Below are 26,757 nucleotides of genomic sequence, written 5' to 3' on the forward strand. Positions count from 1 at the left end.
GCTTTTTCTGACTTCAACAGAAGGGAGAGGCATCCTGTCCTCATGGCGCTCACAGGACGCAGCTCAAAACAGCAGAGGGGCTGGGGGTGGAGCTCAGTGGCAAAGCCCTGAGCTCAGAATGTCCAGGGCACAGGGTTCCATCCTCAGCACCCCAGCAAGGTAGAAGCATCACAGTGCAACCCTGGCCTCAGCACCCACATGAACTGGCCAATAAGCGCAACTGCCTCCCTTCTCTCCCCTCTCGAAAGATAAGGAGGGTAAAGTAAGGTCCAGGGTCAAGTGCGTGAAAGCCCCAGTACAGTGCCTGGCACACAGTAAGGCCTTCACAGGTGTAGTCAGCTGCACAAATGAGCTGAGGGTGGAATTCCAAGCAGCTAATGAGGAGGCTGCAGGAGCCTCCCTGTGCAACACCCGTATTGGCTGGAAGGGATCTGGGGGCAATCTGAGGAGCTGGCTGACTGCACTCCCATGGGGCCACAGAAACCCGACCTACAGGGGTCCAGAGAGGCAGCTCAAAGGGACGCAGAGAGACAGGGTGGGGGCAGGAGCACACACAGAAAACCCAAGTGGCCTGGCTGTGACCACAGAGCTCCTCAGGGTCTTATGGTCCTGAGCAGGCAGCCTTGATTCAGGGCACAGTTTGCTGTGGGACACTGAACTCTGATTCATCATCGGGCACCTTTCCAAACCAGGTCCCCTACAAGAAGGGCAAAGATTGAAGGGCCCTGGCCTCTCCCCTCCTGGAAGCTGGGAGCCTTCCTTCCTTCTTCCCCCCCTCCATCCACCTCCCCAGTCAGGTTTTACCATGTGTCAAGAAGGGCCTGGCACAGAGCTGTGCCCCGAGGATGCAAGATGCAGACACTTCTGAGCACTGTGCTGTGGTCCAGCAAGAACTGCTGGAAAAAATATGGAAGACAATCAGGGGCACATCTGTGAAGGGATAAGGCCAACAGACGGAATGCACAACCCATGCGGTCATTTTCTACGGTAAACACCCAATAGTGTCTTCTGTCAAAGGCAGGGTGTGAGGGCTGGGACTATCTCTGCCTTGTTTTAATGGAGCCCTGGAGCCCCAAACTCTGTGGCATATAGTAAGTGCTCAATAAATATTTGCCAACTGAATACAGATTAGGAGCCATTAAGGACTTGTTCCTTGAAAGAATACGCCCATGTAACTACCAGATCCACCCCAGGCCTATAGGACATTCTCTGGGACTCTGCAGATTGAACCAGGACATAGAACACATGTGGCACCCATCAAAGCTTGCATTCAATCCCATTTATACCCAGGGAGATCACAGCTCAAAGAAGTTCAAGACAATAGTCCCAGATACAGCAAGAGGTGGCAGCTGGATTCAAACCCAGGCCTGTCTGTTTCACTGTTTCCTCCCCAGTCCCACCTGACGAGCACACGCCTTTGAGCCACTGAGCCACTGAATGGGTGCAGTCTTTCCACTCAGCACAGAGACCTGGAAGGGTTACATTTCCCAACTAATGTCCCTGAGTGGTTGAAAATCTACAGGGCTCTGTTTTATGTGAAAAGATTAGGAACTCACAGGCAGAAAGAGCTTCAAAGGCTTCCTCTGTTCCTTTTCTCATCCCTCCCCCACGGGATGTTACCTACACCAGCCAAGAGAAAACGTGACTCTCCACCGCATGATGGGAATGGGCTCCAGCCGCTCCGCCCACAGGCCTGTCTCAGAGGGCCTCTTGCTCCGCCTGCGCGGGCTCTTCCTTCCTAAGGAGAGGTGGCCTTCAAATTGCCCCCTGGGTGCTCTGATCATCGAGCTTGGGTGGGTGCCCTGCCTGGGCAGGGGGCATCTTTTGAGATGGGTGGGGAGACAAAGTGGAAGCAAAGGAGGCGAGGAGGGGCCTGGGAGGCTACAGGGCCTGTGCCGCCTGGAGCAGCCCTTGTACTCCCTTCTTGGAAGGACACAAAGCCCTGACTGAGGGGTCCTTCTGATGAGGAAACAGTCCAGTTTTAAGAGGCCAGCAAGGCCTGTGCACTATGTTGTCACCTCAGGGAGGGGACACAGGGGACCACAGGCCCAGAGGTGGGAATGTCACCAGCCAGAGGCTAGTGAGAGGATGACAAGACTCCTGGCTGCTAGGTGCTTTGCATACGCCAGGCACTGGGCCCAGTGCATCACACTCATTCCCACTGAGTAAGGGCCCATGCCAGATGGGAAACTGGGGCCTGCTCAGAATCTTGTACAAAGACCCAAAGCCAGTAGACACGGAAGCAAGGATCTGAGTCTGAGCTGAGTCATGGAAAAGGTTCCAACAGGTCACACAACAGCCTCCAGTGACAGGTGATCTGAGGCCCAGAGGCAGCACAAGGGAGAAGAGGTTGATTGATGGCTGCCTCACTAGGGTTTGCATCTCACTATTTTCCCGAAGCTTTCCAAAGGCAGGAATGGTTTCTCATTAATAGTGTTTCCCCAACAGTGGGAGCTTAATAAACATCTGATGCACAGTTCTGAGGGATGCTGTGGTTAAGACTCACTTGGCTCTCAGCATCCCCACTTTGCATCTAGAAAACCAAGCTCCAGACCTGGGTCTGTTGCTAGCTGGCTATGTAAGTCTCTTTCCCTCTCTGGGCTTCAGCTTCCCTAGCTATTAGAACAACAAACTGAACAGAATGATCCACATGTCCTGACAATCAAGACTCAGAAGCTCCTCCAGGGCTGGGCATGGTGGTGCACACCTGTAACCTTAACACTTGGGAGGCTGAGGCGGTAGGATCACTGAGAGTTCGAGGTCAACTTAGGCTACATAGTGAGTTCAAGGCTAGTTTGAACTACATAGTTAGAATCTGTTTCAAAGAAACAAAAACAACACACAAAAAATGAGCTCCTCCAGAAAGAATTCCAGGCTAACCTTCAGACCCTCGCCACCTGAATATATCAGCTCCTGGATCTCATTTAGAAATGTTTATGCACAATCAAGTGGTTTGCTCATTGTTCACTAGGATAGCTATTACTTTTGCGTGTGCTTTCAACTTAGCTCTGGAAGCTCCAGAACTTTCCAGGCTCTTTTGCCAAGAAGTTGGCAGGTGGTGGGGTCGGAAGCTGCTTCACCATGACCCTTGGATCCAAGTAGTGTCCTTCCCAGAGTGGAAGGCAAATACGAAGAAGCAAAGGAGAGGCTCAGGCTGCAGATGCTGAATTATAGGTGAGCTCAGAGAGGGCCTTTTCTAAAAATCTGGTTGATGAATGCTAGGGTCATGAACTGCTGGATGCCTCTTGGCTTTGGCAGAGAACAGACATTAAATATTTGAGCTTGGTGACATGAGGCTGCAGAGAGTACTTCCAAATACTGAAACATATGTACTTGCATTGGCCTTCCCACTTGACAGGTGATAAGCAGAATGACATAAAAGCCACCATTTATGGCACTGACCATATGCCAAGCCCCTGCTGGAGCCCACGCAGCATCTCATGTGGTTCTCATAACAACTCCAGGATCTGACACTACTGGCTCCACGTGTAGCTGAAGAACATCGCTTTTCCACAGTGGAAGTCTTGCCTCAAATCATACCAGGACTTGGAGGTTATTTTACTAAGAAGTCAGGACATTCCAAAGTCCTACTGGGAATACTGTGGCCTCACTCATGGTGTGCTGGCCAATGCCACAAGGCTACCCTGGGCTGGGCAGGGACATGATCTCATATCTCTTGGCAAGGACTGGTATAACTCTCACAGTGGTCCTCATAGGGGTTGTTCTGCCTCCACCTCAAATCTGGCAATGTCTGGAAACATTTCAGATCACCAAAATTGGGGGAAGAAAGGGGTCCTACTGGCATCTGGAGGATAGAGGTCAGGGATGCTCTTTGACATCCTGCAGGGCATAGGACAGCTGCCTACAACGGAATCATCTGGCCACCAGTATCAGTGTTGTCATGCTGTGAAACCCTGGTCTATACCACCGAGCTGCTGGGCAAAGATGCAAACCCATGGGCCTGTGCCAAGAGGAGCTACGACACGAGGCATCAGGCAGACCTGGGCTGGAGTGGAGGCTTGGCTGATTGATGGTGAGCTAGGTAACTTTGGCCCAGTCACCTCTCTTGCTGGGTCTTCATTTTACCATTTGCAAAACAGACATGACAAAAATAACATCTGCATCATGGGACTGCTACAGGGGTAGGAGATAAGCTGCTTATTAGCTCAGTGGCTGGCACATGGTCAGTCCTCAAAATTAAACCTTAAACCTTATTTCTCATCTGGGAAGTGGGACAACAGCCTCTGCCTGGCATGGGTCTCCGGCTTTTCTCCTCTGACAGTTAATGGAAGTCCTGGTTTCCCCATGACCCAGCTGCTGCCTGCAAACTGCCTGGAGAGGTGGTTGCTATGGAGAGCCACTGAACCAGCAGAAAACTCAGTGCAAACAAGAAATAGACACTGTGCAGCGCTGCTGAGGGCAGGCAGGGTGTCAGTTACTGCAGCATCACATGCTGGAACCTGACTATCATACCAAGGTTCTACAGACCACAAGAGCGGTTGACATTTCTTACAGCTTCCTCAGTTCCAGGTCCTGTCTAAGTACCGCACACCACAAGGAAACTGTGACCTGCTGAATTAGAGTTAAACGCCTAAGGTCCCATAGCTAGTTAGTGGCAAAGCCAGGATGCCTCAAGGGACAGCCGAGGTCTAGACTGGGCTCGGCTGATTCTGCCTGCAACCCCTCACTCTCCGTCAGAAAAGGACAGCAGAAAAAAGAGCACACATTGCTCGAGAAACAGAAGTAAAAATTATTTATGAACATTGCAACTTTTGCAATAAATAAATAAATAAATAAACAAATACACTTATGAGAGGCCAGGGAGATTGCTGAGTGGAAGTGCTTGCCTGGCAAAAGCAAGGTCCTGAGTTCAATCCCTGGTACCACAAAATCAATCAATCAATCAATCAATCAATCAAACATTGCAACTTTTAATTCTTAGTCCTACAGTATGTGTCAGGATCCTCCTTTTGAGAGTGCAGAGCAATCCAACCAGAGTCTCCTGGCTGAGAAATTACAGCAGGAGATAGGCTGCGCTTGTGGGCCAAGCTAGCATATCTGTGTTTGGACCAGATGCTGTTTATGGGCAGCACTGAGACTGCCTGCTTGATAAGATAAATGAGTGACCAGCACTTAGAAGCCAAGAAATGAAGGGAGATTAGAGCCAGTCCCCAAAGACTGAGTTGCTCAAAAATCCCCTGGGATCCCAAACTCGGGCTTGACCAGGAGCCTGTGAGACAAGAAAACATCAGTTGGGAATGTCAACAGCTGCATTCCAGATGCTGGAGAGCTGTCTGACCTCTCCCCACCCTAATTCAGTCACCTGGATGGGAGGAACTGAAGAACACTCCTTGGCCATACAACACATCATTGGTATAGTTGGAAATAGACAGAAATTTGTGTTCATTACACGTCGCCGCATAACAAATAGCCCTACAATTTAGTGGCCCTAAACGATGAATATGTGTCATGTCACAGAGGAGATGGGATTGGTTCTGCCTTTCTGGGACTTGGGATCCAGCAGCGCTTTGCACCTACAGGTGGAGGGCCCGCTTGCTGGCTCACTCCCCTGACCCTAGGCACGTTCCAGCTGGCCACCAGTGGTTGACCAGAGGTTTCTGATATCTACAGCATGGGCTTTCATGAAGACACAGATAGCAGGTGGCCCCGTTCAGGCTGAATACTGTCAGAGAGGAAGAGGACGGCCAAGAATGAGCCACAGTGTCCTCTGAACCCTGTCTCAGAAGTGATGCTGTGAATTCTACTGGCTACATAGATCAACCTAGCACCGGGTGGATGGGGGCTTCACAAGGGTGTGGACACTAGAAGGGAAGACCCCTGGGGCCAGCTTGGAGCTTTCCCGCTCATATGTGACTGTGCCAAGGACGAAACTCTGAACAAATGACAAATGACAATGACAACAACCTTGTGCCAGGACCCTACATCATGCTAAGGGTTCCATATACCTGATCTCAATAAATTTCATATGAGTATAGGAGAAGGAAATGGCCATATTTCACAGAAGGAAGCTATCCCAAGTTACACAACAAGCAAGAAGCAGGACCAAACTCACAGACTCAGCTTCTACGTCTCACCCTCTGACCTGCAGTGGTGTCGAGGAGCTGGCCTGGCCCTGCCCCCAGAGATAGGTGGAAGTTTTGGGAAGCAGATGTGAGTCAGGTGTTAAACAACCATTGCTAATAATTAAATTATATAAACTTACAATTAAAGTAAATCCTAAGAAAAGCACAAGTAATAAATATTTGTAACATGACACAGGTAATATTCCTAACATTTCACTATTAATTATGGTCTTCAGGTCATTGTTTACGGTGTCTTTATGGTGGAAACCTTGAACAGTGAGTGACCCACAGCCTGGGTTTGGGGCTAGCTAGTTAGTGACTTGCTTGCCATCAGCCATATTGGGGACATTTATGCCACAGGAAGGGGAAAATGCTACACATCAAGGCTTTCTCCCCAGAGACCTGATTGTTCAGCATTTACCAGCATGCTGCTGAAACTAAGATAGTACACAGGGGTGGCTGAAAAATACAGCAAATTGCTTAAGCTTTAAAAACTTATAGTAAAAGTCATGTTGCCAAAAACAACAGGATAAGTCTATTTGAAGAGAGGGAGACTTTGAATAATTTGAGGTTAATGGCAATGTTTCTTTTACCATAACGAATTTCTGAATCTAAGCACTCACGGTATTTTTTTTCTATTACTCCTCAGTGACCAAATGTTGACAGCAATTTCTGTCAACAAAAACATGACATTGTGTCTTCATCCACCATGTGACCTCTGGGACTCTTTTCCCAAGTGAAAATGACCAATAAAGGTAAACATTTTGAATTGATTCAGGACATCAGCCACAATAACACAACTAACTCCCAAAAGAGGGGCTCCAGAACTGCTTCAGAAAGTAGCAGAACTGAGGGGAAGAGTGTGTTCGAAGCTAGGAAGATTATTTTGCGGGGCCCCTAATGGTGATTTATCTTCTCCTGTAATCGATTGTTTTGATTTTTTCCTATGCAAAATATGGTAACATTAACCTTATTTATTTATTTTCATTTATGTATTGGTACAGGGTCTCACTACGCAGCTCAGACTCATAGTGATGCCCCTGCTTTTAGCCTCCCCAGTGCTGGCATTACAGGCATGTGCCATCATGTCCTGACTGGGTCACCAGCTCAGTGCACCCCAGGGGTGGGGCCAGCGCAACATACAGTACTGGGGATCAAACCTTGGTCCCTGTGCTTGCCAAAGCAGGTGCTTAGTCCACTGAGCTATCTTGCTGGCCCATAACCATATTTTAAAATCCTACATACTTTATATTATCCTTCTTGTAAGAAGAACTCATGATCACCCCCTCAAGCCCCCATTATTCACAAAATTCCAAAACATAACATTCCCTGTAAGATATGCATCAATCCAGATTTCCTTCCTGAAATTTCTGGCTTCCTGATGAGGAAGCCAGACACATGTGTATGAACAAATCAAGTGCAATTTGAAAATGCTGCGTGAAGGAGAGAAAAAGTAACCAGGGGCCTGAGATCAGTTCGCGGGAAATGAGCTCACTGGAACCTCACGGGTCTCTCAGAAATCCAGACCCAGATGCATACGCACGCAGACCCCACCCCGCAGGGTCCTCCTGATGGTCGGAAACAGGCTATGACCCAAATGTCCCGCTTGGGTGATAAATTGCGGAGCTCACAAACACGGGTTCAGCCATCTATTGGCACTGAAAGTGTTTACTAGAGACATATGAGAACTTTCAATTTTTTAAAAAAGGATGCAAGACAGAAAGTTGGCAATGCTGTTTGGGAGAGGGTGGGGGAAAAAAAAAAAGGCAGGAAGGAAATGCATTCAAATGCCAAGAGGAGACTTCATCCATGTTGGAAGAATGGGTGGATTTTGTTGTCTTTACATTTCTCCGTAGTTCCCAAATGTAGAATGAATATCTCCCACTTGTTCAGATCTGTGTGATTTAGCACAAGCAGCCCCTGGGGAACAGCCAAACCCCCTGTCCTGCCCCTTCCCACGTCATGTCCAGTCTCTCTCAGAGGCACCTGCTCTGGGGCCCAGCAGTCGCCCTGGCTGGATCCATAAAGGGACCATTGTTTTCAGGCAAGTGACATCATCCTGCTGCCAGGAGGGTGGAAAGGAGACCTGAAATGGGGTGAGGCCAGCCCAAAAGAAAGTTGCCTGTCTTGCCTGCCCAGTGACACCGCAGCAGAGGCTGAAGTGACATCATGCTGGCCTTTGAGGTTGTGTTGAAGCTTAACACCCCAGTTCCACACCCCAGGGTGCAGTCAGAGGCCAGGACACCTGTCAGGGCTCTCTGGGTAGGAGGTGGTCACCAGGTCTAGCATGGAAGGCAGCTGGACCCAGCCCCTCGGGAGTCCCATCGCCACACACAGTAGGTACTCAATGAGTGGTCGCTGTCGTTGGCACTGCCCTTCTCTTCCAAGATTCCACACGTGAGCACACAACTGAGGACAACATTTCCTAGCTCGAATCTTCAAATATCAGAAACAAACCTCCTCACCAGCGTTCCCTGGTCTGATGTGACCCAGCCCTGCTCATTTCTCCGAAGTGCCGTTCTCCCCAATCCTCCTTGCTGCTCTTCCACACAGCAGGCACAGAACTGCCTCCTCGCCTTTGCGCTTGTTTTTCCTGCTATGCAGATGATCCTCCCTCAAACCTCCTGTGGCTCATGCCCTTTCCCTCTGGTCTCTGTTTTGATGTCACCTCTGGGAAGACTTCCCCATCACTCCTCCTGAAATATACTCCAACTGTTCCTGCACCCAGCCCCTGATGGCCCCTGATGGTCTCCCAACTGAGGCCGCGGTGGCCCCTGTTCCCGCAGGCCCTCTGAGGACATCTATCTCATCCTCCCCAAAGCTAGTACCTGGCACAAATGAGGAACTCAGTTAAAAACTGTGAGTGAATGAATGAATGAATGAATGAAGGGGTGGGTGGGTGGCTTTTGCTATCATTATCTCAGATTTTCCATGGTGCATCTCTGAGAGCAGAACCCCAGGCCTCCCCAGGCCCTATGTCTACTCTTAGAAAGTGTATACCACGCCGAGCCCATCAACCTCTCTGAGCCTTATTACCCTAGGACAGGGTGGGGGCTGGGGTTGAGAGGGAGGCAGGCAAAAGCCTAGACCTTCTAAGTAGGGGTGAAGCAGGGCCCCTCATAGAGCTGGGTGGAGAATGTATTAGATGGGGAGGGGCTGCAATGGAAGCCAGGGGGAGGTGTGATGGGTTGAAATGGGCCCCAAAAGATTATGTCTATGTCCTAACCAACACCCAGAATCCATGGGTGTGGCTGTGCTTTGAAAACAGGTCTCTACAGATATCACTAAGTTAAGGATCCAGAGATGAGGCCATCCGGGGTTATCCTGATGGACTCTAAATCCCAGGACAAGTGTCCAGAGATAGGAGAGAAGTCAGGGACCAGGCCACGTGAAGGTGGGAGCAGAGGCTGGGTGAAGCCTACACAACTGAGGTACCCATAAAGCTGCCGGAAGCTGGAAAAGGCAGGGAGGACCCTGAGTGGGAAGCCCTGGGTGGGGAGTGGGCTGCTGGCACCTTGGTTCCTGACCTCTGTCTCTGAAGAGAAAGAAACTTCGGTTGTTCTCAGCCACAATACTTGGGGGTGGGAGCTATGTGCATGTAGGAGGTGGGGGGACCCTGGGCCATGATAAATACTTTTTTTTTTTTGAGGAACCAGGGATTGAACTCAGGCCTTTATGTTTGCCAGGCAAGTGCTTATTCCACTGAGCCATGTCCCCGGCCCGATAAATACTTTAATTATCCATTTCAATCTCCAGGTGAGGCAAAACCCAAATACTCTCCTCCTGCCTGTGCCTGGAGAACGGCCACAACGCCTCACCAACATGGGCCACAATGACTGTGCCCCATGCCACACAGCAGGTGACCCTCTGTATCTATATCTCTGGGGTCTGCATCTGCGGTCCAAACAACCTCTTATCAAATAGGTCTGAAAAACAAACAAACAAACAAACAAACAAACAAACTACATCTTCACTGAACACATGCGGATGTTTTTCTCATCATTCCCTAAACAATGCAGTGTAACAACTGTTTCCCTAGCAGTTAGCGTGTACTCGGTAGGACAAGTCATCTAAAGATTATTTAAAGTACACAGAAGGATGTGTGGAGGTTGTGTGGAGGTGCTATGCCACTGGCCATAAGTGACTTACGCATTCGCAGCGTTGGGGATCTAAGGAGGGTCCAGGAGCCTCTCCCCCTAGGTATCTCAGACAGCAGTGATCCTCCAACCTGGAATTGGAGGAGGAGGGGTGGATTTTTTCCCCCAGGGCACATATGACAATATCTGGAGATATTTTTGGTTGTCACAACTAGCGGATGTTCCTGGCATCCAGTGGGCACAGAGCAGCCATGATTTTACAAGGGCTGTCCACTTCCTTCCACCTTCTACTGCCGCAAGGAGTCACCCAGGCCCTGACGTGCACCACACTGAGGCTGAGTAACTGTGACGTGTGCTGTGATCTGAGGCCACGCACAGGCCTCAGCTCTCCCCAGACTGTGGCCTCACCTTCAGCACACCATGCATATTACCTGCCAGGGAGCTGACGGCTCGGTTACATGCTCCTTGAGGCGGCTGTACAGGGAAGGGTGCTGCCTGCTTTCACTGCATCTGTCTCCCTGTGCTGTAATGGGGCAGGTCCTCAATAACAGCTGAATACAGAGGGGACCAGATGTACAGAGCCACAGGAGCCTCAGGCCCAGCACATGGCAAGTGCTCACAGGGTATTGGCCAGGGTCTTGCTGTCCTTCCAAAGGTACCGTCTGGCTACTGAGATGGGGGGATCCACATTTCCAGAGCCCAAATTCCCCAGAAGCAATGTGGAATGCGCTCATGAAGCACCTCCTGCATACCAGGGCCATGTTTGCCCCAGTTTGATCAGTCCCACTGACCAACTTCCAGACAAATCCCATTTGAATCATTTTCCAGATGGGAATGCTAAGGCTGGAAGAGGTCACTGAACTTGGCTGAGGTCATCCAGCTGTCACTGGGTAGAGCTGAGACTTGGGCCCAAGTTAGATTGTAAAGCTCTCTCTGTGCAGCATACAGTGGCCCCAGGGACAGCCCCACCCGCCCATACATGCACACTTCCTGCTTTTATTCTAACCTAGGCTGCAGTGGTATTGCCATTGTTCCTGGGTTCTGGAATTTTCTGCTGGCCTCTAACTGGAGTCTGCCTGGTCTCCTCAGCTAAACCCAGCATGTCAGGCTCCTTCCTCAGGCCCAGGCATGCACTGGGCTGCAGCACGAACACACCCCTTCCTGCCTTTGAGGGTCAGGACAAAGCATTTGTTTTTCTCTTTTCCCCCCTTTTATTCCTGGACCTGGAGGCTGGCTTCAGAAAACAGTTTGGGGCACACCTGCCTTTGAGGGCCTCCTCGTGACAGGCCTGAGGCACCATGCTGGATGATTCTCCAGCTAAGTCACCCACAAGTAGAGGGCACAATACACTGATCCTGTCCCGCCAGACCCTTGCTACAGGTGCTGCTACAGGTCAACTGTCTGTGCTTTAAAAGTTTCCTCCCCTAAAACAAATATTTAAGTGAAGGGGTGTGTGTGCGTTTTCCAGCTCACTGGAAATCTCTAAAGGAATAGTTTAAGAGAGGAGATTTGGCTGTCACAAGCGTTCATGTCCAAGGTACCAGTACCAATTGCAAGCACAGCCATGTTTACCATCTGAAGGCTGGGAGGACCAAGGTCAGGCTCAGAGAGCAGCAGGCTGCCTAGGGTAACAGAGGTAACAGCATGATTCGGTCTCAAGCAGGAGGGCCCAGGGTCCCCACGTTTCCTCTGCAGCCTTCATGAGTTTCATCCAGATCCTGTCCTTGTCCTCCTGAGGCAGAGCAACCCAGCCTATAAATGCACACCTACTGTGTGCCTGACCCAGCTGGGAGCCCACACCAGACTCACAGCAAGCCCGTAGTGTCTTCACCTGATAGAGAAGGCAACTGTGTTCTAATAAGCAGGCAAAGCCTTTTGGCCAGCCTTTGGCAGGTCTGATTCAACTGTGTCCAGCTGATCCAGCTGGTGCCCACTGTGCCAATGCTAAGTGGGATGGAGGCAGTGACACAAGTCTGCTTGGCACACATTTGCCCACTGGAGGCCTTGAGCTACCTACATCATTCATTCCCTCTCAGCTCATATGGACCCAGCCCGTTGGTGGCACCAATGTGCATGGTATCTTGAGGTCTAGGGACTGTGGGTCCCACAGGGCAACAGGGTGGAGGCGAGGTGAGTGGAGCTTGCACATTCCAAGCCCCACACCCTTAGCTGCAACGTCACAAGAGAGTATAAGTAGGAGAGAGAACTCAAGGCAGGGACACACAGGGACAGAGATAGGGGCAGAGAGGCAGAGACAGAAACAAGAGAAGGAGACAGCAAAAGACAGGCACAGAGAGATGCAGAGAAAAGGGAGGAAACAGACAGACAGATGAGATGAAAACACAGACAGAAGGAGAGGTCTGTCCCTGGGCTAAGTCACACCCCCTAGAAAATGGGTTGGGGCTCTGTTGCATAAATCAAGCCATACTAATTTATGTGAAGCACAAGAGAGCACAGACCTGCAAGAGGAGACATCCCCATCATGAGACACATGTCATGCTCAAGTGCTTGGCTTCTGACTTGGCTTTGCACCTGCTGCTGACTGCTGTGTGACTCAAGGTGAGGCCACGCACCTCTCTGGACAGGAGGGATGCTGAGTCCCTGTACCTATCAGCAGCCTCAATATAGCCAGGGCTCCTCCTGGGTGCAGGGTCTCTTGGGGGCCATGAGCACTGGTGGCAAGGAGGAGCCCATAGAACTGCTTGAGCCCTCTGCCCATCCTCAGATGCTGCTGTGGACAGGGCTGGTACAGCAGGGACAGAAGTCTTCTATGTGAACACACAAGCCCTCTCTTGGCTGAGTCCTGGTTGGAGAAGGCCTGGAGAAAGCATTTGCCAAGAAGTGGGCTGGACAGAGCCTGTGTAGGGAGCCCAGAGCCCTGGGTTCTGACTCTGCCTCTTTTCCCCTGTGCATGCCCAGGCAGCTTCCTATGTCTTTCTGAGGTTCCACTCCTCAGATCTTTAGAGTCCTCCAGACTTGTTCCGCACCAGCCCAGCTCTGATCATCAGCTCTGTCGACCCCAGCTCTAGTGAGCCAGATGAGATGCTGGGGAACTCCAAATCCCAGCTGCGGCCCCCTGGCGGGGGCTCACTCACACCAATTCCAAGGCTCACAGGCCAGAGGGAAAAACCACCTGTCACCTCAGATCCCCTAAGGCCCTGTCCTTTGGTAATCAGAGGAGAATTACACTTAATAAATAACGACAACAGCCCCAAACCAACACGCATGCACATAACATGGACACTCAGTCATTCTGGGAGGGCGAGAGGAGACGGAGCAGGTGCCAACTAATCCTCCCTAAAAATAGGGGCGACAAGCATTTGTGTCCTGTAAATGAAGCTGGAGCAGTCACACTTTAATCAACCACAAAGCAACCGAAGCTCACAAGGTACACATACACAGAACCAAGAGTGCGGTTCTTGACCAAGGCCAGGCCAGGGAGCAATCCCCGTGCAGGGAATCTCCCCACTGAGGAGCCCCCTCCCCAGAACCCGGAAGAGCAGCCGCTGGGGCTCTGATTGGCAAAAACTCTGTAGAGAGTAACTCCCCAGGCTTGGTGTTCAGACGCCCTCCCTGCGAGTTCGGGTAGGGAGGAGTTTTCACTGCTGTTTTAGTATTTTAAGCAACATAACAAGCTTACAATATCTGGGGGCTCCGCGTCCGGCTGTCTTTTCTTTAGCGATGAGAATCTCTGTTGGCTGCGTGCAGAGAAGCGGCGGAAAGATTCCCTGCTGCGGGAGGCCAGGTGGCGGAAGGAGGAGGTGCTGCGCTTGAAGGGGCTCCGGCCAGAGGGCTCTGTGCTCGACCGCTCGTGGCCCACCGTGCTGCTCACTAAGTTCAGGGCTTCCTGGAAGGACCTCCGCACGGTGCCCACCCACTGGGTCATGTGGGTCTGGGCTACTGTGAGCTTGTCTCCCAGGTAATCCATGGGGCCGGCTGGGAGGGGAGGGCAGGAGAGAGGAGAGTGTGATCCAAAGGCAGGCAGCGCGTGTCCTGCGCCTGGCTCTCCTGCTGGCTGCCTGGGCTCAGGAAGTTCTGGGCTTGCTGGAGCAGAGAAGCCAGTAGCACGCGCACGCTTCAGCCAAATCAAGGGTAAATACACATCAGGGAGCGGGGAGCTGCCCGCGCAGGGCGCACGCGGAACGAAGGGGCAGAGGCAGCAGGGGCTGCCCAGAGTCCGCTGGAGTTGGGAGCGAGGCTGGCCAAGGGTCCAGTCCAGTACGGAGCGCTCACCCTGCTGGATGCCAGCGGCCGGCAGCGATCCCTCGGGGTGTGACAGTTCCAGACAGCCCGGGAGCCCAGGGTGGGGGCGGGCAGGAGTGCGGGCTCCACGCCCTCACTTCGCTTCAGGTAGGGGCCCGTCGGAAGCCTGGCTGAAGGTCCCGAGAGCCACGGCCACCCGCAGCTGCCTACAGCCCCTCTGCTCACCTGACCCACGCAGGTTTCTGTCCTGGGGCTGTAGGTGCTGAACCTGTGAGCCGGCGGACAGCTAGCTCATTTCCGGAGGCAGCCACCGGCCCGGGTCTCTTGGCCGAGCAGTCCAGGATGACATCAACCCCCGTCTTAGCAAGGGGCTTCGCAGCCCAGGAATGCAGGAGGGGCCTCAGGGAGGCGGCCGCCCAGGGAGCTGACATCCGCCCCCATTTTTTTCCCCTAAGTCCCAACTCACTGGCTGTCCCTCGGGGCTGACGGTGACTTCACACTCCTGACAGGCTGCCCGCCCCTGTGCCCTCACCACAGGCGCACGCGGAAATGCGGCGGCACGGGCGTGCATGTGGGCGCATGTGTGTGTGCGTGTGTGGGCATGTATGTTGGCGATGGGCAGCCGGGGGAGGTCGGAACTGCGGGGAACAGCGGCCTCTGCCTGGCGGGCTCCAGGCGGCGTCTTGGGACCTCAGCCGCTGTCAGTCTGTCTCCCCCTCCTGGCGCCGGTCAGTTCTTCATTCCTCCCTTCCCGGCCTCCGTGTCTCCAAGGCTTCTCTCTTCCCAGCTTCTGCTCCCTCCCTCTTGCCTTTCAGGCTTTCTCACTGCCACCTCCCAGGAACACAGCACTGAGCCAGGTGAGGCAGCTCGGAAGGTCCCCTCCTCCCGCCCCCACCACCAAGATCTGACACCGGCTGTATTTTGGGGCAGGGTTACCATGGCAACAGGGGGGTGGGCACAGCATCTGCCCCATCCAGGGAAGGCAGCCTGGCAGCAACTGGAAAGTGTCATGGTTTATAGGGGTCACGTGTGAGTTTGCTGGGTTTTAACCCTTGTGGGGCTGGAGTGTTTGGGGGATGGGGAGAGAAGAGAACACAAAATGAGGACCCTGGGGGTGGGTGCAGGTCAGTACAACTGGATCCTGGACTGCAAGGCTCGGGGACCCAAGCCTTGCTGCCCCCTCTACAGATGAGGACATGTAGACTCAGAGAGGTCAATCCATTTGTCCAAGGACACACAGCAAGATTCCTACCAGGACACACATGGGAGCTGCCTCTTGCCACAACTCTGACTAGTACCTAGCCCACACAGAGGGCTCAGTAAATATTTATTGTCGGAACACGAGATCCATGGCAGAAATCCAGATGGGTCCAAATGTCCCATGTTCTTTCCTCTCCCTCACCTCCATTCTGAACAAATATTTGCCCTCTAGACCCTGGTCAAAGGGCTAGCCCCAGGAAGTTTGACATGAAAGCCTCTAACAGTGTGGCCTACAGATCTCCTGGTCCTGGATTCCTGGTCCTTGTGGTGGGTCACCTGTTCTGAATGTATACTCTGGTGTGGTCCCAGGACATGAGACTAAGACATTCCTGCTGCAGAGGGACCAAAGCAGAGAGTTCAGGTGGGGCAGGTGGCTCCTGAGGGTGAAACCAAGTGCTACAACCATTTTAACCTCACTGGATGCACGCCTGGACTGGCCAGAGCACCCACTTGACAGAGGAGGAGACTGAGGCCAGGGAAGTACCATCAGCCACCCTGGTCACACAGCCTGACCTGCTGCCCAAGACAGCCCCACAGATCCTTGTCTCCCGCTGTGTTGCCTACGAGCAAGGCTGGTCCATGTGCCCAACACAGGAGGCAGAAGCATGGGTGGCTTCCCGAGTGTGTGCGTGGATGGTGGCAGAGCCTTGGCTTGTCTAGGAGGTGGCCCTGGGGCAGCCAGCAGCTGCCACGGTGGAGGACGCTCAAGAAGCCCCAAGGCCAACCCCTTGTGGGGAGACTCTGAGCACCCCCCTCCCTGCTAATCATTGGGTGAACTGCCATGAAGTGGGTTTCCTGTCCCTGGTCAGACACTTAGAGAACTGCAACCCTGGCCAACCTCATAACCCTACATAGCTCATGGGAATAAGCCATCAGCCTGGCCAGTTTCCAGACCCTTACAAATCCCAAAGCACAAATGCCCAGAATGGGACCTGGCCCAGGAAGAAACAGGAGAAACTAGGGGCAGTGGTGGGGTCGGTTCAGGCGGTGAGGGGCAGGGCCACACCCTATAGCCTATCAATATGTCAGTATGCACGGTCCCAGGACACTGGCAAAGAAACAGGAAAGGGCCAGACACTGCCCCCAGGCACAGCACTGGCAGCCTCCTTGTGCTGGGGCTGCCTGGGAAGCCCTGGAGCTGGTCACTGAGAGACTTCAGGTGGCGACAGGTATGAGAAGAGCCATACCAGAAGGGCTGGAAAGAGACGCAGCTTTGTGCCCTCCAGCTGCACATAGAGGAGAAAGTATACTGGGAACAGGTGAATCTTTCAAGAAGGAGAAAGAGAAAGCAGCAGGAAAAAGTGCTTGAAAGGGTCACACCCAGTGTCCACAAGTCATGGCGTCTCCCCCATGGGCAGAGATGGGAACTGGTGGATTTCCCAGAAGTGCAGCACCCTCGCCCCAAAGTCTTTACAAACAGTGGCCTGCCAGTTCATGGCATGCCTGCCCGGGCAGAGGGCTAACGTGTGCATGTCCATCACTTAACTCTGAGAAGCCTTTTTAAAAACAGATGGCCGGACTTTAATAAGGCAGACAGAGCAAAATGTGAGCAGAATTTAGCTGGTGGTGTATGTGTGCTGTTTTTTTTTTTTCTGGATGTGAGTTTTTTTTTTTTTTTTTTTTTTGGTAAAAGGCTGGGATGGGGGTGCGGGACTTTTGACCCTGTGGTTACTGATCTAGTTCCGAGGCCAGAATCTGCTTTGGAAATAAAAATGGATGGATACAAATGCTGCGCCACAGAAATGGGATCACAGCCGCGTGTACTATTAGGAACAATTAGTAGCACCCTAATCGTTCCATAAAAAGGGATCTGCACAGCCAGAGTTAAAGGAAGGAGCCAGAGGTGAGGAAAAAAAGAACTAGTTATATCGATCCTGTCTTTATTTATAGTATTGATTCTCTGTTCACCATGGATTTTTGCATTAATTTCAACTTTAAAACACTGAATTAAAACCAAACACAGTAGCACATGCCTGTAAGCCTAGCCCTCTGGAAAGCTGAGGCAGGTGGACTGAGGTGTAAGCCCAGCCTGGCATCTTAAGGACTGAGTGAGATCCTGTCTTAAAATTAAAAAAAAAAAAAAAAAAAAAAAAAAAAAACTATTATTTATCTCAACCACTGATTGTTCTCTGGGGCTCCATAATTTGATGCGCTGAGAACCTGCTTCAGCGCCCACCCCAAGCAATGGACCAGCAAAATCAGTAAAGTGCTATGTAAGAGTTGGGAGGTCACTGGTAGCTCTTTTTTTTTTTTTTTTTTTTTTTTGGCCATGTGACCCCCAAGTTACTTAACCTCTCTGACTTTCCAGACATGTGGCCTCATCTGAGGGCAACCTCCCACCAGTTGTGTGCCCACGTTGACCTTGGGCTCCGCAGCCAGGGAGCCCAGCCTGAGCCCACTACCACCACCTCCCTGCTGAAGGGCGCTTACTATGCGCACGCAAGGAACGCACTGCGTCACTACGTTGCGCCGCTGCAATACATCATCGTGTTACATCACCATATTACATCATCTTGTGTCGCTGTCATCCTATTGCGTCTCTGTATGACGTCACTGCCCCCTCCCTACAACACAACCGGGCTTGTGTTATGCTCAGCACTCCCCTTTTTACAGATGGGGAAACTGGGGCAGAGAGAAGTTCGGTGATCAGCCTGAGGCCACAAAGCTGATAAGTGGTGTTTGCGCTCCCCACCTCCCACCTCTGCCAAAGAGGAACACAAACACGTCCTGGTCTTTGCTGACTCCAACTGGGCGGGAGGCACGAGGCAGGAAAGGAGAGGCCACATGGCTGGCCAGCCGGCTGCCTGCCCTGCCCTGTCTGCTCCATCCGTGGGAAAGGGAGCGGGAGCCTGTGGAAGCGCAGGGTGAGGGCCGGCTCACTCAGGGCCTCCTGTAGGTACGCTGTGGTCTGAAGTGACTATAAAAAGCCCCGCTCCCAGAAAACTGGGCCAGCACAAACCCTTCCTCCCGGAGGACTTTCCACTCCTCTCTTCTCTCCAGGAAACTCTTGGGATGTTGCTGAGCACCAGAAAAGGGAAAGAAAAAAAAAAAAAAAAAACCCAAAATCCCCTTATGTAATGGGACCAAAAAATCTCAGGGAAGCTGCTGAGCTCCAGGAAACAAACAGGCATTCTGTCTGGGATGGGAGGTGGGACCCAGAGACCACCGGCCAACTCCCCTTGACTCTGCAGTTACACAAATCAGAACATGTTGGCCATGCATCCACGGAATGACCGTTTCCTGACGGGTTACTCTGTGAGCTGTGTGCGGATCCCGAGGAGGGCCACAGTCTCTGAAGAACTCGGGGTATCTTTGAGTCTCACACATCAAAGGAGAAAGGTGTCCCCAAAGATTACTCAAACCTAAGGTTCTATCGTTTTCTCCCCCAGATCAGATATAAACAGACACACTTCTGGAATTTCTTGTCCAGTAGAAGAAACAGCCAGAAAAAAGTTACAAGTGTCAAGGGCTGGGATGGTCAAGTGAATAAGAGAGAAGGTGAAATCCAACCCAGAAAGTAGGTTGAGGAAAGAAGAGTGAAGACATGATCATTTACCGAGGGCTTCAGGGAGAGGGCTATCAGAATGGGGCTTTGAAAGAAGAATAAGAGTACTCCAAGAAGGCACCCAGAGAGCAAAGGCCAGGAAGAGTGGCCACTTGCCCTCTTCATTGTGGGTTCTGACCGCTCACTGAGGCCTAGAGGGGCCTTCCTTGCTCTCCTATATCCCTTAACCGGCAGCCTTTTCCAAACCTTCCCCAGGAAGCCTTGCTGACATGGCCCTCTTTCCATCCTGCCTCCTGAAAGAGCAGCCATGCCAGGCCACACAGCCCAGGCCATCAAGTGCATAAAGAAGGCGGCGCCAGTCGCACCCACATCACACCGACTCAGCTTGCAGAACAGCCCCAGAGGGCACGCCCTGCTGAGGACAGGCCCCCTGGCTGAGGGTCATGGGGCTGACCAGTGCGGCTCTGGACTTGAAGCGTCTGATTCTCTAAGCCTGGGTGGGCCTGGTCCAGCCTCCTTGGAGACTTCTCAGAAGGGCATCTCCCAGGCTGAGGGTGCACCGGTTCTGTGTGGGAGGTCAGGATGCCCAGCAGAGGCCCTGGTCAGCGGCGGCCCTGCATACCTCCAGAGAACCTAAAGGCAAGCCAGAGTACGTGTGTCTGCTGCCCAGCAAACACTCTACAGATAGATGGTGGTCAGAGGCATACGTATTCCATTAGGTGCAGCCCACTGTGAGATCAGGGTTCCTCGCTGGCTCGCATTCAGTTGTGCGCATGCGCTGTTCCCTCTGCCCGACACCATCCGGCCCTGTCTGGCTGGTGAGGACCAGCTTCTGTTGTTCTCCATATCTCGGCTTAGATGCCCCCTCCACTCCAGGAAGCCTCCCCGGATTCCTCTCACCCTCAAGAATCTATCTCTGGGCTCCCATCCTGTCTCTATTATCCTTGCCCAGTTGAGCTGTGACTTGGTTTACCCATCAGTCTCCCCACCAGATGCTGCAGCTGTGTGCGGCAGGAACACCCTCAACAGACACCCCCGCGCCCCGCCGCATGCCCACCGTGGGAGATGATGGGATTACTGCAGCTTGGACCCCAGTCACAGAACTCTCAGCAGCAGACTGGTTTCCAAGGCAACAGGGAAAAGAATTCTGATAAGGGGGAAAAAATAGGAATGACTCGATCTTCCGAGTTGGTCCCCGATTATTTATAAACCAAGCCCGTGCCTATTTCCTTGTGTTCCCTTATCACATTCCTCTTCATGTAGTCATTTAATGACCTAACATGCCTTTAATTAACCTTGGGAGAAGCCAAACAGAATTGGCCAGAAAGGGGAATCTTTCTAGAAACAGCCAGAAACTCGCAGCTCTTCTTTCCTGGCCCCACCCTCAGCTCAAGTGGGACACAGCATTTTCCAAGCTAGGGAGTGTCTGTGGTGGGGCGAGTCTGTCATCCCAGCTCCTCCTCCCTGAGCTGGGAGCCAAATACAGTGGCTCCAGACCTCCTCTAAGGCGGGGGCATCGCTGGGACCCCAGGATGCTGAGGGACCCACCCCTGCTCTGAGGGGCATCCTGCTAGGCTCTGTGTGTGGCTGCCCCGCCCGCCTGCAGTTGGAGAACATGTTGCCCTCCTCCCGGCAGCTGAACTGCCACATCTTTGGATCAGTTTCTGAAAGAAAGCAAGATGTTCTTGGGCAGCAATAACTTGGAACTGGCATGAGGACACACGGTGTCCCCAAGACATTTATTTCTGAGCGGTGGCTATGCAGCACTTGGCTGAGCTGCCCCCAGGCAGCACCCTGAGATGCTAAGGTCCCCAGAAGGATAATAAAGGAGGAGTGGAAGGACTTTCTTGCCCTGCTGCCTCCCTCCTGTCCTCCTACCTTCAACAAGCATTCTGAGGCTCTACTATGCATAGAACACCATGCAGGGGCTGGGGGACAGCAGGCCATTACATTTGGGTGTGTGCAAATACAACATCAGTGTAGCTGTCACTTGCTGAGGACCTACTGTGTGCCCTATCCCCCTCTTCACCTGTAGAACTCTGAATTTCCTTGAAATTCTTAGATTGGAAACTGAACTCCCAGCACAGCAGCATTGGAAGGAGGGGCCTAGCGGAGCACGGAGGTCATGAGGCCTTTGATGACAATGGACTGATGTCCCTATGGCAAGGGCTTGCAGGGGCACTAGGCATGCTGTGTGTCTCTCACTCTGTGTCTCCCTTGCTTTTCTGCCACATGAGGACAGGGCTTCTCTCTCATCCTTCACTTTGCTGTGTGTCTCCACATCAAGGTTTTCAGTAGATGCTGGTGCACTGACTTTGAGATTTCAGACTGTACATACCAGGGAAGGAAACAGCTCTGCTCTGTACACATCACCCACTCTGGTCTGCTGTCATAGTAGAATGGAGCAGGCTGAGCTAGCCAGGAAGCCCTGGAGCCCCATTGTATAGATGGGGAAACCAAGGCTCCCAATAGTCCAGATTCTAGGCTGTAAGGTGTGGCCCTCCATGTCTAATAGCCACAGGCCTTGGGCCTGGGGCTCCCCACCTATTCCTGTCACTGTGGAGTATAGAAGAGGTAGCCACAGGAGGAAAAACTACCTGGCATGGTCCTCTTCACCCCCTCTGACTTCACTTCTCCTCCTTGGACTTGGGTCAGCTAGGAACAACACTGGGCTCCCCAGGACAGCTTTGGGACCCGCACCTACCACCTTCAGTTCCAAGGACTCAAGCACATCCATGGTTTCAGCAATAAGGGTTAGCGGCCCCAGAGGGCATAATAATAGTTTGAACACTGAGGGCTTTTGTTGTTTTCTGGTGGTACTGGGACACCCTACCACTGAGCTGCACACCTAGCCCTTCCTATGTTTTATTTCAAGCCCTGGCTCTGCTATGTTGTCTGGGCTGGGCTCAGGCTTGTGCTCGTCTTGCCTCAGTCTCCAGAGCTGCTGAGACCACACAGTAGTGGCTCTGTGGGGCACAGGATCAGGATGAGGAGTCTGGGCAAATGGGAACCACCCAAAGACCAACAGAAGCAGCGGAGACAGGGGTAGGGAGCTGAGCCGCCTCCAAGGCCTTGCATGTGGACTGGAAGTCAAGGCCATTTCTGTGCTTCACACTATAGCTGAAGATGTGTGAAACTGAGCCCCTGAATGCTCTCTGCTTGGTGCCTTGGCACACAGAGGTGGCCCCTGGAGAGAGCTGTGGGTAAGTAGCCTTAATGTCATGACAGACCCTGTGTTCTTCTGAGTCCCCAGGTGCTGGGGCTCTGCCTGGGGGGCAGGGCTAGTCAGCAGTCCTGAAAACAGCTCCTCTGTTGGAGGAGACCAGACCCGGGCACACACTGCTTTTCTCACAGGCTTTGGGCTTCAATTTTTGTATACAACACGTTGAGGACAGGAAGGGCTCCTGGCTCAGCCCTCTGCCTGCCGTCTGTACTGGCCAGGGACCCAGAAGCCCTGTTTCCACATCCTCCTGCTCAGGCTGACCCCAGGGACAGTTCTGCTCTTGGAGTCCAACAGGAAAGCCAGCCTTCTTCCCTCTGCAGTGTCCTTCAAAGGAGACACTGGTCCAGCCAGAGAAGAGTAGGGCCAGAGAAGAGGCAAGAGAAAGCCAGAGGATAGCCAGACGGTGGAGGGCCAGGGAAGTGACAGAACCACAGGAGAAAGCGAGTAGGGCTGTGGGGGTAGGTGGGGTGACAGGGCAAGTCTGGAGGATTCTAGGTCATCAGAAGGACCGGAGCTTGTCATGGGCTCATGTTCCTCTAGACACAAACATGGGAGGGGATGCTCTGTCCCACACGCTGGCTTGTGACCCTGCACCCTGAACCCTGTGGAGCCGCCTTTCCTCTCTCCATACAGTACACACATTTCCTTGTGGGCTCGAAAATCATATCGCAGAGCAGATGGCGCCTCTGCCATTTTCAGCAGAGGAAATGGAGGCTCAGAAGCGGTCAGTGTTGTGCCGGAGCCAGGCTGGATACCGCGTCTGCAGTGTGCAGGCTGGTGGCCTCCTCAGGACCCCACTGAGGTGAGCCTCGTCAGAGTCAGGGGGTGGGGGCTTCCCATAGGACCCTGGTGCACGAGGGCCTCCATAAATGAGCCTGAGGATGTGACCAGCTTGGGCAGAAAGCCAGGCCCAGCATGGTGCTCACTGGAGCTCTACAGGCAGGAGAGGGTGAGGTGAGAAGGCAGACTGCTGGGTCCCCAGCCATCTCAATCTTCCAAGACACACAGGATGGTCACAGGGCACAGCCCTTTTAGGATGCAGCAGCAAACAGACTCATTGGTCAAGCTGGCTGGGATTCGGGACGTACTTTCCAATACCTCTCTGGGCCTTGGTCCCACCATGTTAAGCCCTTCCCAAAAAGTGGGAAGGGAACAAATCTCGTCAAAAGAAAGGGATTGTTGAGATGAGGAGAAGGACAGGAGAGGAAGTAGGGAGAGAGATTTATCTATGTATGTGAGCAGGATGGTTTGGACAACTGTACTGTACATTTGTGCTGGTCTGTGGAAAGGAGCAGTTAACGATTAATTTGTTTTGTCTCCTTTTTTCAATTGTTTGTCCTTTTTATCTTCTTCATTTCTTATATATTTCTTTTTTTTTCTTCCAATTTTGCATGCACATGTGTGGTAATACGAACAACTAGTTGGAAGACCACACTATGCATTACAACACATACTGTGAAATTCATACTTTTTTGTTAGGTAAAATTCTGTATCTCTGTACCACTTGTAATATTTCTGTTTTAATACTATCATGTACCCATGAAAGAAAGAAAGACAGAAATGAACGACCTCCTTGTAGTCTGCTGTGTAGCAGGCCTCTGCCCTCCCCACCCCCAGGAGGGGTCCTGGGTCCGGTTACCCAGCCACACGATGGAAAGTCTGCCCTGCTCCTTCTTCCTCCCCGTTCTTCTCTGTTCCTACCCCACCCCAAGCTTGGAGGTCAGGTAAACCAACCCTGGTGTATCTGCCTGCAGCCACCCCAGGCAAAAGTGCCGCTGGGGTCTGGGCAGAGCAACTCCCTTCCCCCAAGAAGGCCTGGGGCACAGGGCTGGAGGTGGATGGGAGCTGCCTTGTCCCTTGGGCCACACAGAGGAGCGGCAGGGGAGTCCTGTCATGCTCCACAAGTTCCCTCCACAAACTCTCTTCTGTACCGCACGGGGGGACAAAGCAGCAGCAGGCTCTGTAGGCTACCTGCAAGCCAGCCTGGGTGTCAGGCAGAAAGGAGAGAACGGTGTGAATGTATGTTGCATGTGCGCACATGCGTGTGCAGCTGGGAGCCCCCAAGCCTATGCGAGCAGGGTGGGACTGTAACAACAACAACCTCCCCAGTCAGCCCCACTCTCCCTTCCAACATGTCCACCCACAGCAGCTGCAGTCGCCAGTGGCTTTTCCTGGACAGGAAGTGATTAGAAATAGCTATGGGGGGGTATGTTGAGGCCACTGGGCGCCAACACCAGGAGGGGCACTGGGCGGGTGCCACGTCTGCTACAGCACAGTTTCTGCCAACAGCCCCAGTGAGGCCTTGTGTCCTACAGAAGATCAGGATGTGTGGCCTCTGGGTGGAGAGACCCAATTAGGATGTGCGACTTGGACAGTTCGTTGTACCTCTCCAAGCCCCAGCTCCTCACCTGTGAATGGTGACTGCAACAGAAATTGCTTGGTCATTGCAGGGATTCTGTGAGGACTGAGGGAGTGGCTGCCTGGAGCTGGCTCTGCACATTCTATACGCTTACCCACTCACTGTGGTCACCCGGCTGGATTTGAACCCAGATCTTTCTGCTTCGGAAGCTTAGTGTGTTCTATTTCTGCTACTTTGCAACCCCTGCATCCACCCTCAGCCTCCCTCCTGCCTTCCTCCATCCACAGGGAGGGAAAAGGCCACCCTGGCCACCGGCGAGGCCCTCCTCTTGCGCTCTGATGCCACCTCCTCCCACCAACTCAAGGATGTCACACCGTGTCTGCTGTCCCTTGTCCCCTGCAACACCCACATCTCCCCTCTGCTGGGGCAGCCCATCAACAAGGCCTCAATGCCATCCATCTGTAAAAGCCAAGGCCACCGCACTCCCCGGACTGATGCATGCAGCAGGAAGCTGTCTTCTCCAGCTCCCAAGCTGCTTGCTCCATGCTTTCCTGCCGCAGTGGAAGCCACTGCCCACCAACCTGCTGTCCAGGCTGGAATCTAGGACACTCCCTGCTTCTCATTCTCCTCCATCTGCCTCGTCCATTATGGCCTGAGCCTGGGTACCGCTCCCTACTCCCCATCCCTTGTGAGCCCTGGATCCAAGCCCCATGGCCCTGCCTTTCCCTTCACTGCTGCCCTCCTGCCTGGATGGCCCTACTCAGCCTCCCATGGCGTGACCCTCCTCCACCCCCGAGTACCCTCTGCTCTTGCTACCACCAGAGTGTCTTCCCATCACGGCTGCAGCCCCACAGACTCCCAGGGTGTTTCCTCCTTGCTCACTACTAGCCTGGCCAGACTGGCTGCACACGCCTCGCATAAGCTCATCACCTCCCCGGGGGTTCTGCCTGAATCACCCTTCTCCAGATCCCATCAGGGCTCAGTCCTTCCAGATCGCCACTCCGAACCCTCTAAGGAGACTTCCTGGTCACAGTCTCTCTGCCCCCTGACCCTGTCTGGCTGTCCTCACACACTGGCTGGCACGGGGCATGACTGGGTTTACGATCTGTCTCTCCCACTGGTGCACGAGCTGGGTTGGAGAAGAAACCAATCTCTTACCCAGCCTTGATGCCTGGTGCTTCCAACAGTGCCTGGCACAGAGGAGGGGCTTGGCCAACATTAGCTGAATGGCTCAGGAATAAATGAGTGAACAGATCAAGAATGAATGAGTGAACACACAAGCACTGAAGTCACTCGAAGGAGCCTGGCTTGTCTCCAAATGTAGATAGCAATCCCAACCCCCACTGGGCAGGGACAGGACTAACCCCCATGGGCCATGGGGCGTGAGGGAGATGGGGGTGGCAAGGCTCACAGACACCTGCTCTCTGGGTCCAGCAAGGACTCAGCAGTAGGTGCCTCCTGTCACCTCCTCCCTATAGAGAACCCTAAAATGGAGCTATGCAATCAGAGGTCTACCAGAGACTGTGTAAACTGCAATGTACTGTGTCCCCCCATAGCCATGGCAACTGTCATCTTCCAGTGCAGTTCTGTCTTGCCTGAACTTCTTACACAGAAATTTCTAAAGGAAATGTTCAGACTCCTTTCTCTGGTGACATTCTCAGAGAAGACACGTCCTCATTTGACTCCAAAAGGAAAAAAATGCAAAATGTCACATTCCCACAAGGATAACTGGTTAACAAAGAAAGGAAAGGTTTGTTTTTAAGTGTGAGAAGCTAGGTGTGGTGGTACATGTCTGCAATCCTTGCATTCAGGAGGCTGAGGCAGGAAGATTGCCATGAGTTTGAACCCAGTCTGGGCTACATAGTGAGTTTAAGGCCAACCTGAACTAGACAATGAGAACAGGTCTCAAAAAAAAAAAAAAAAAGTGAATTTAATTCTGAGATTAAGAAGCGAATCATCGGGGCTGGTGAGATGGCTCAGTGGTCTAAAGCACCTACTTGGAACAAGCTTGGCAAAACACACGGACC

General features: G+C 52.6%; 1 protein-coding gene and 1 long non-coding RNA gene across 5 annotated transcripts in view; one reads left to right on the plus strand and one right to left on the minus strand.

Annotated features, from left to right (window-relative positions):
- Window positions 1-26,757, minus strand: part of Kiaa1671 (KIAA1671 ortholog) — a 163,372-nt gene that overhangs the window by 45,220 nt on the left and 91,395 nt on the right. The window contains exon 1 of one of the 4 annotated variants that reach the window (XM_023711833.1): window positions 13,821-15,192. The exons of the other annotated variants lie outside the window; for them this stretch is intronic. Within the exon in view, the coding sequence (XP_023567601.1) occupies window positions 13,821-14,108 (288 nt within the window). The 5' untranslated portion in view covers window positions 14,109-15,192. Of the gene's footprint in view, window positions 1-13,820; window positions 15,193-26,757 lie in introns of those variants that run through there. 4 annotated transcript variants of the gene reach the window in all.
- On the plus strand, window positions 14,012-18,102 carry LOC111815786. Its single transcript, XR_002820427.1, has 3 exons — window positions 14,012-14,099; window positions 15,199-15,240; window positions 17,952-18,102. It is a non-coding gene; the product is annotated as an uncharacterized LOC111815786 (long non-coding RNA).

Source organism: Octodon degus, unplaced genomic scaffold (genome assembly GCF_000260255.1).
Source record: "Octodon degus isolate 3935 unplaced genomic scaffold, OctDeg1.0 scaffold00021, whole genome shotgun sequence".
Classification (NCBI taxonomy): domain Eukaryota; kingdom Metazoa; phylum Chordata; class Mammalia; order Rodentia; family Octodontidae; genus Octodon; species Octodon degus.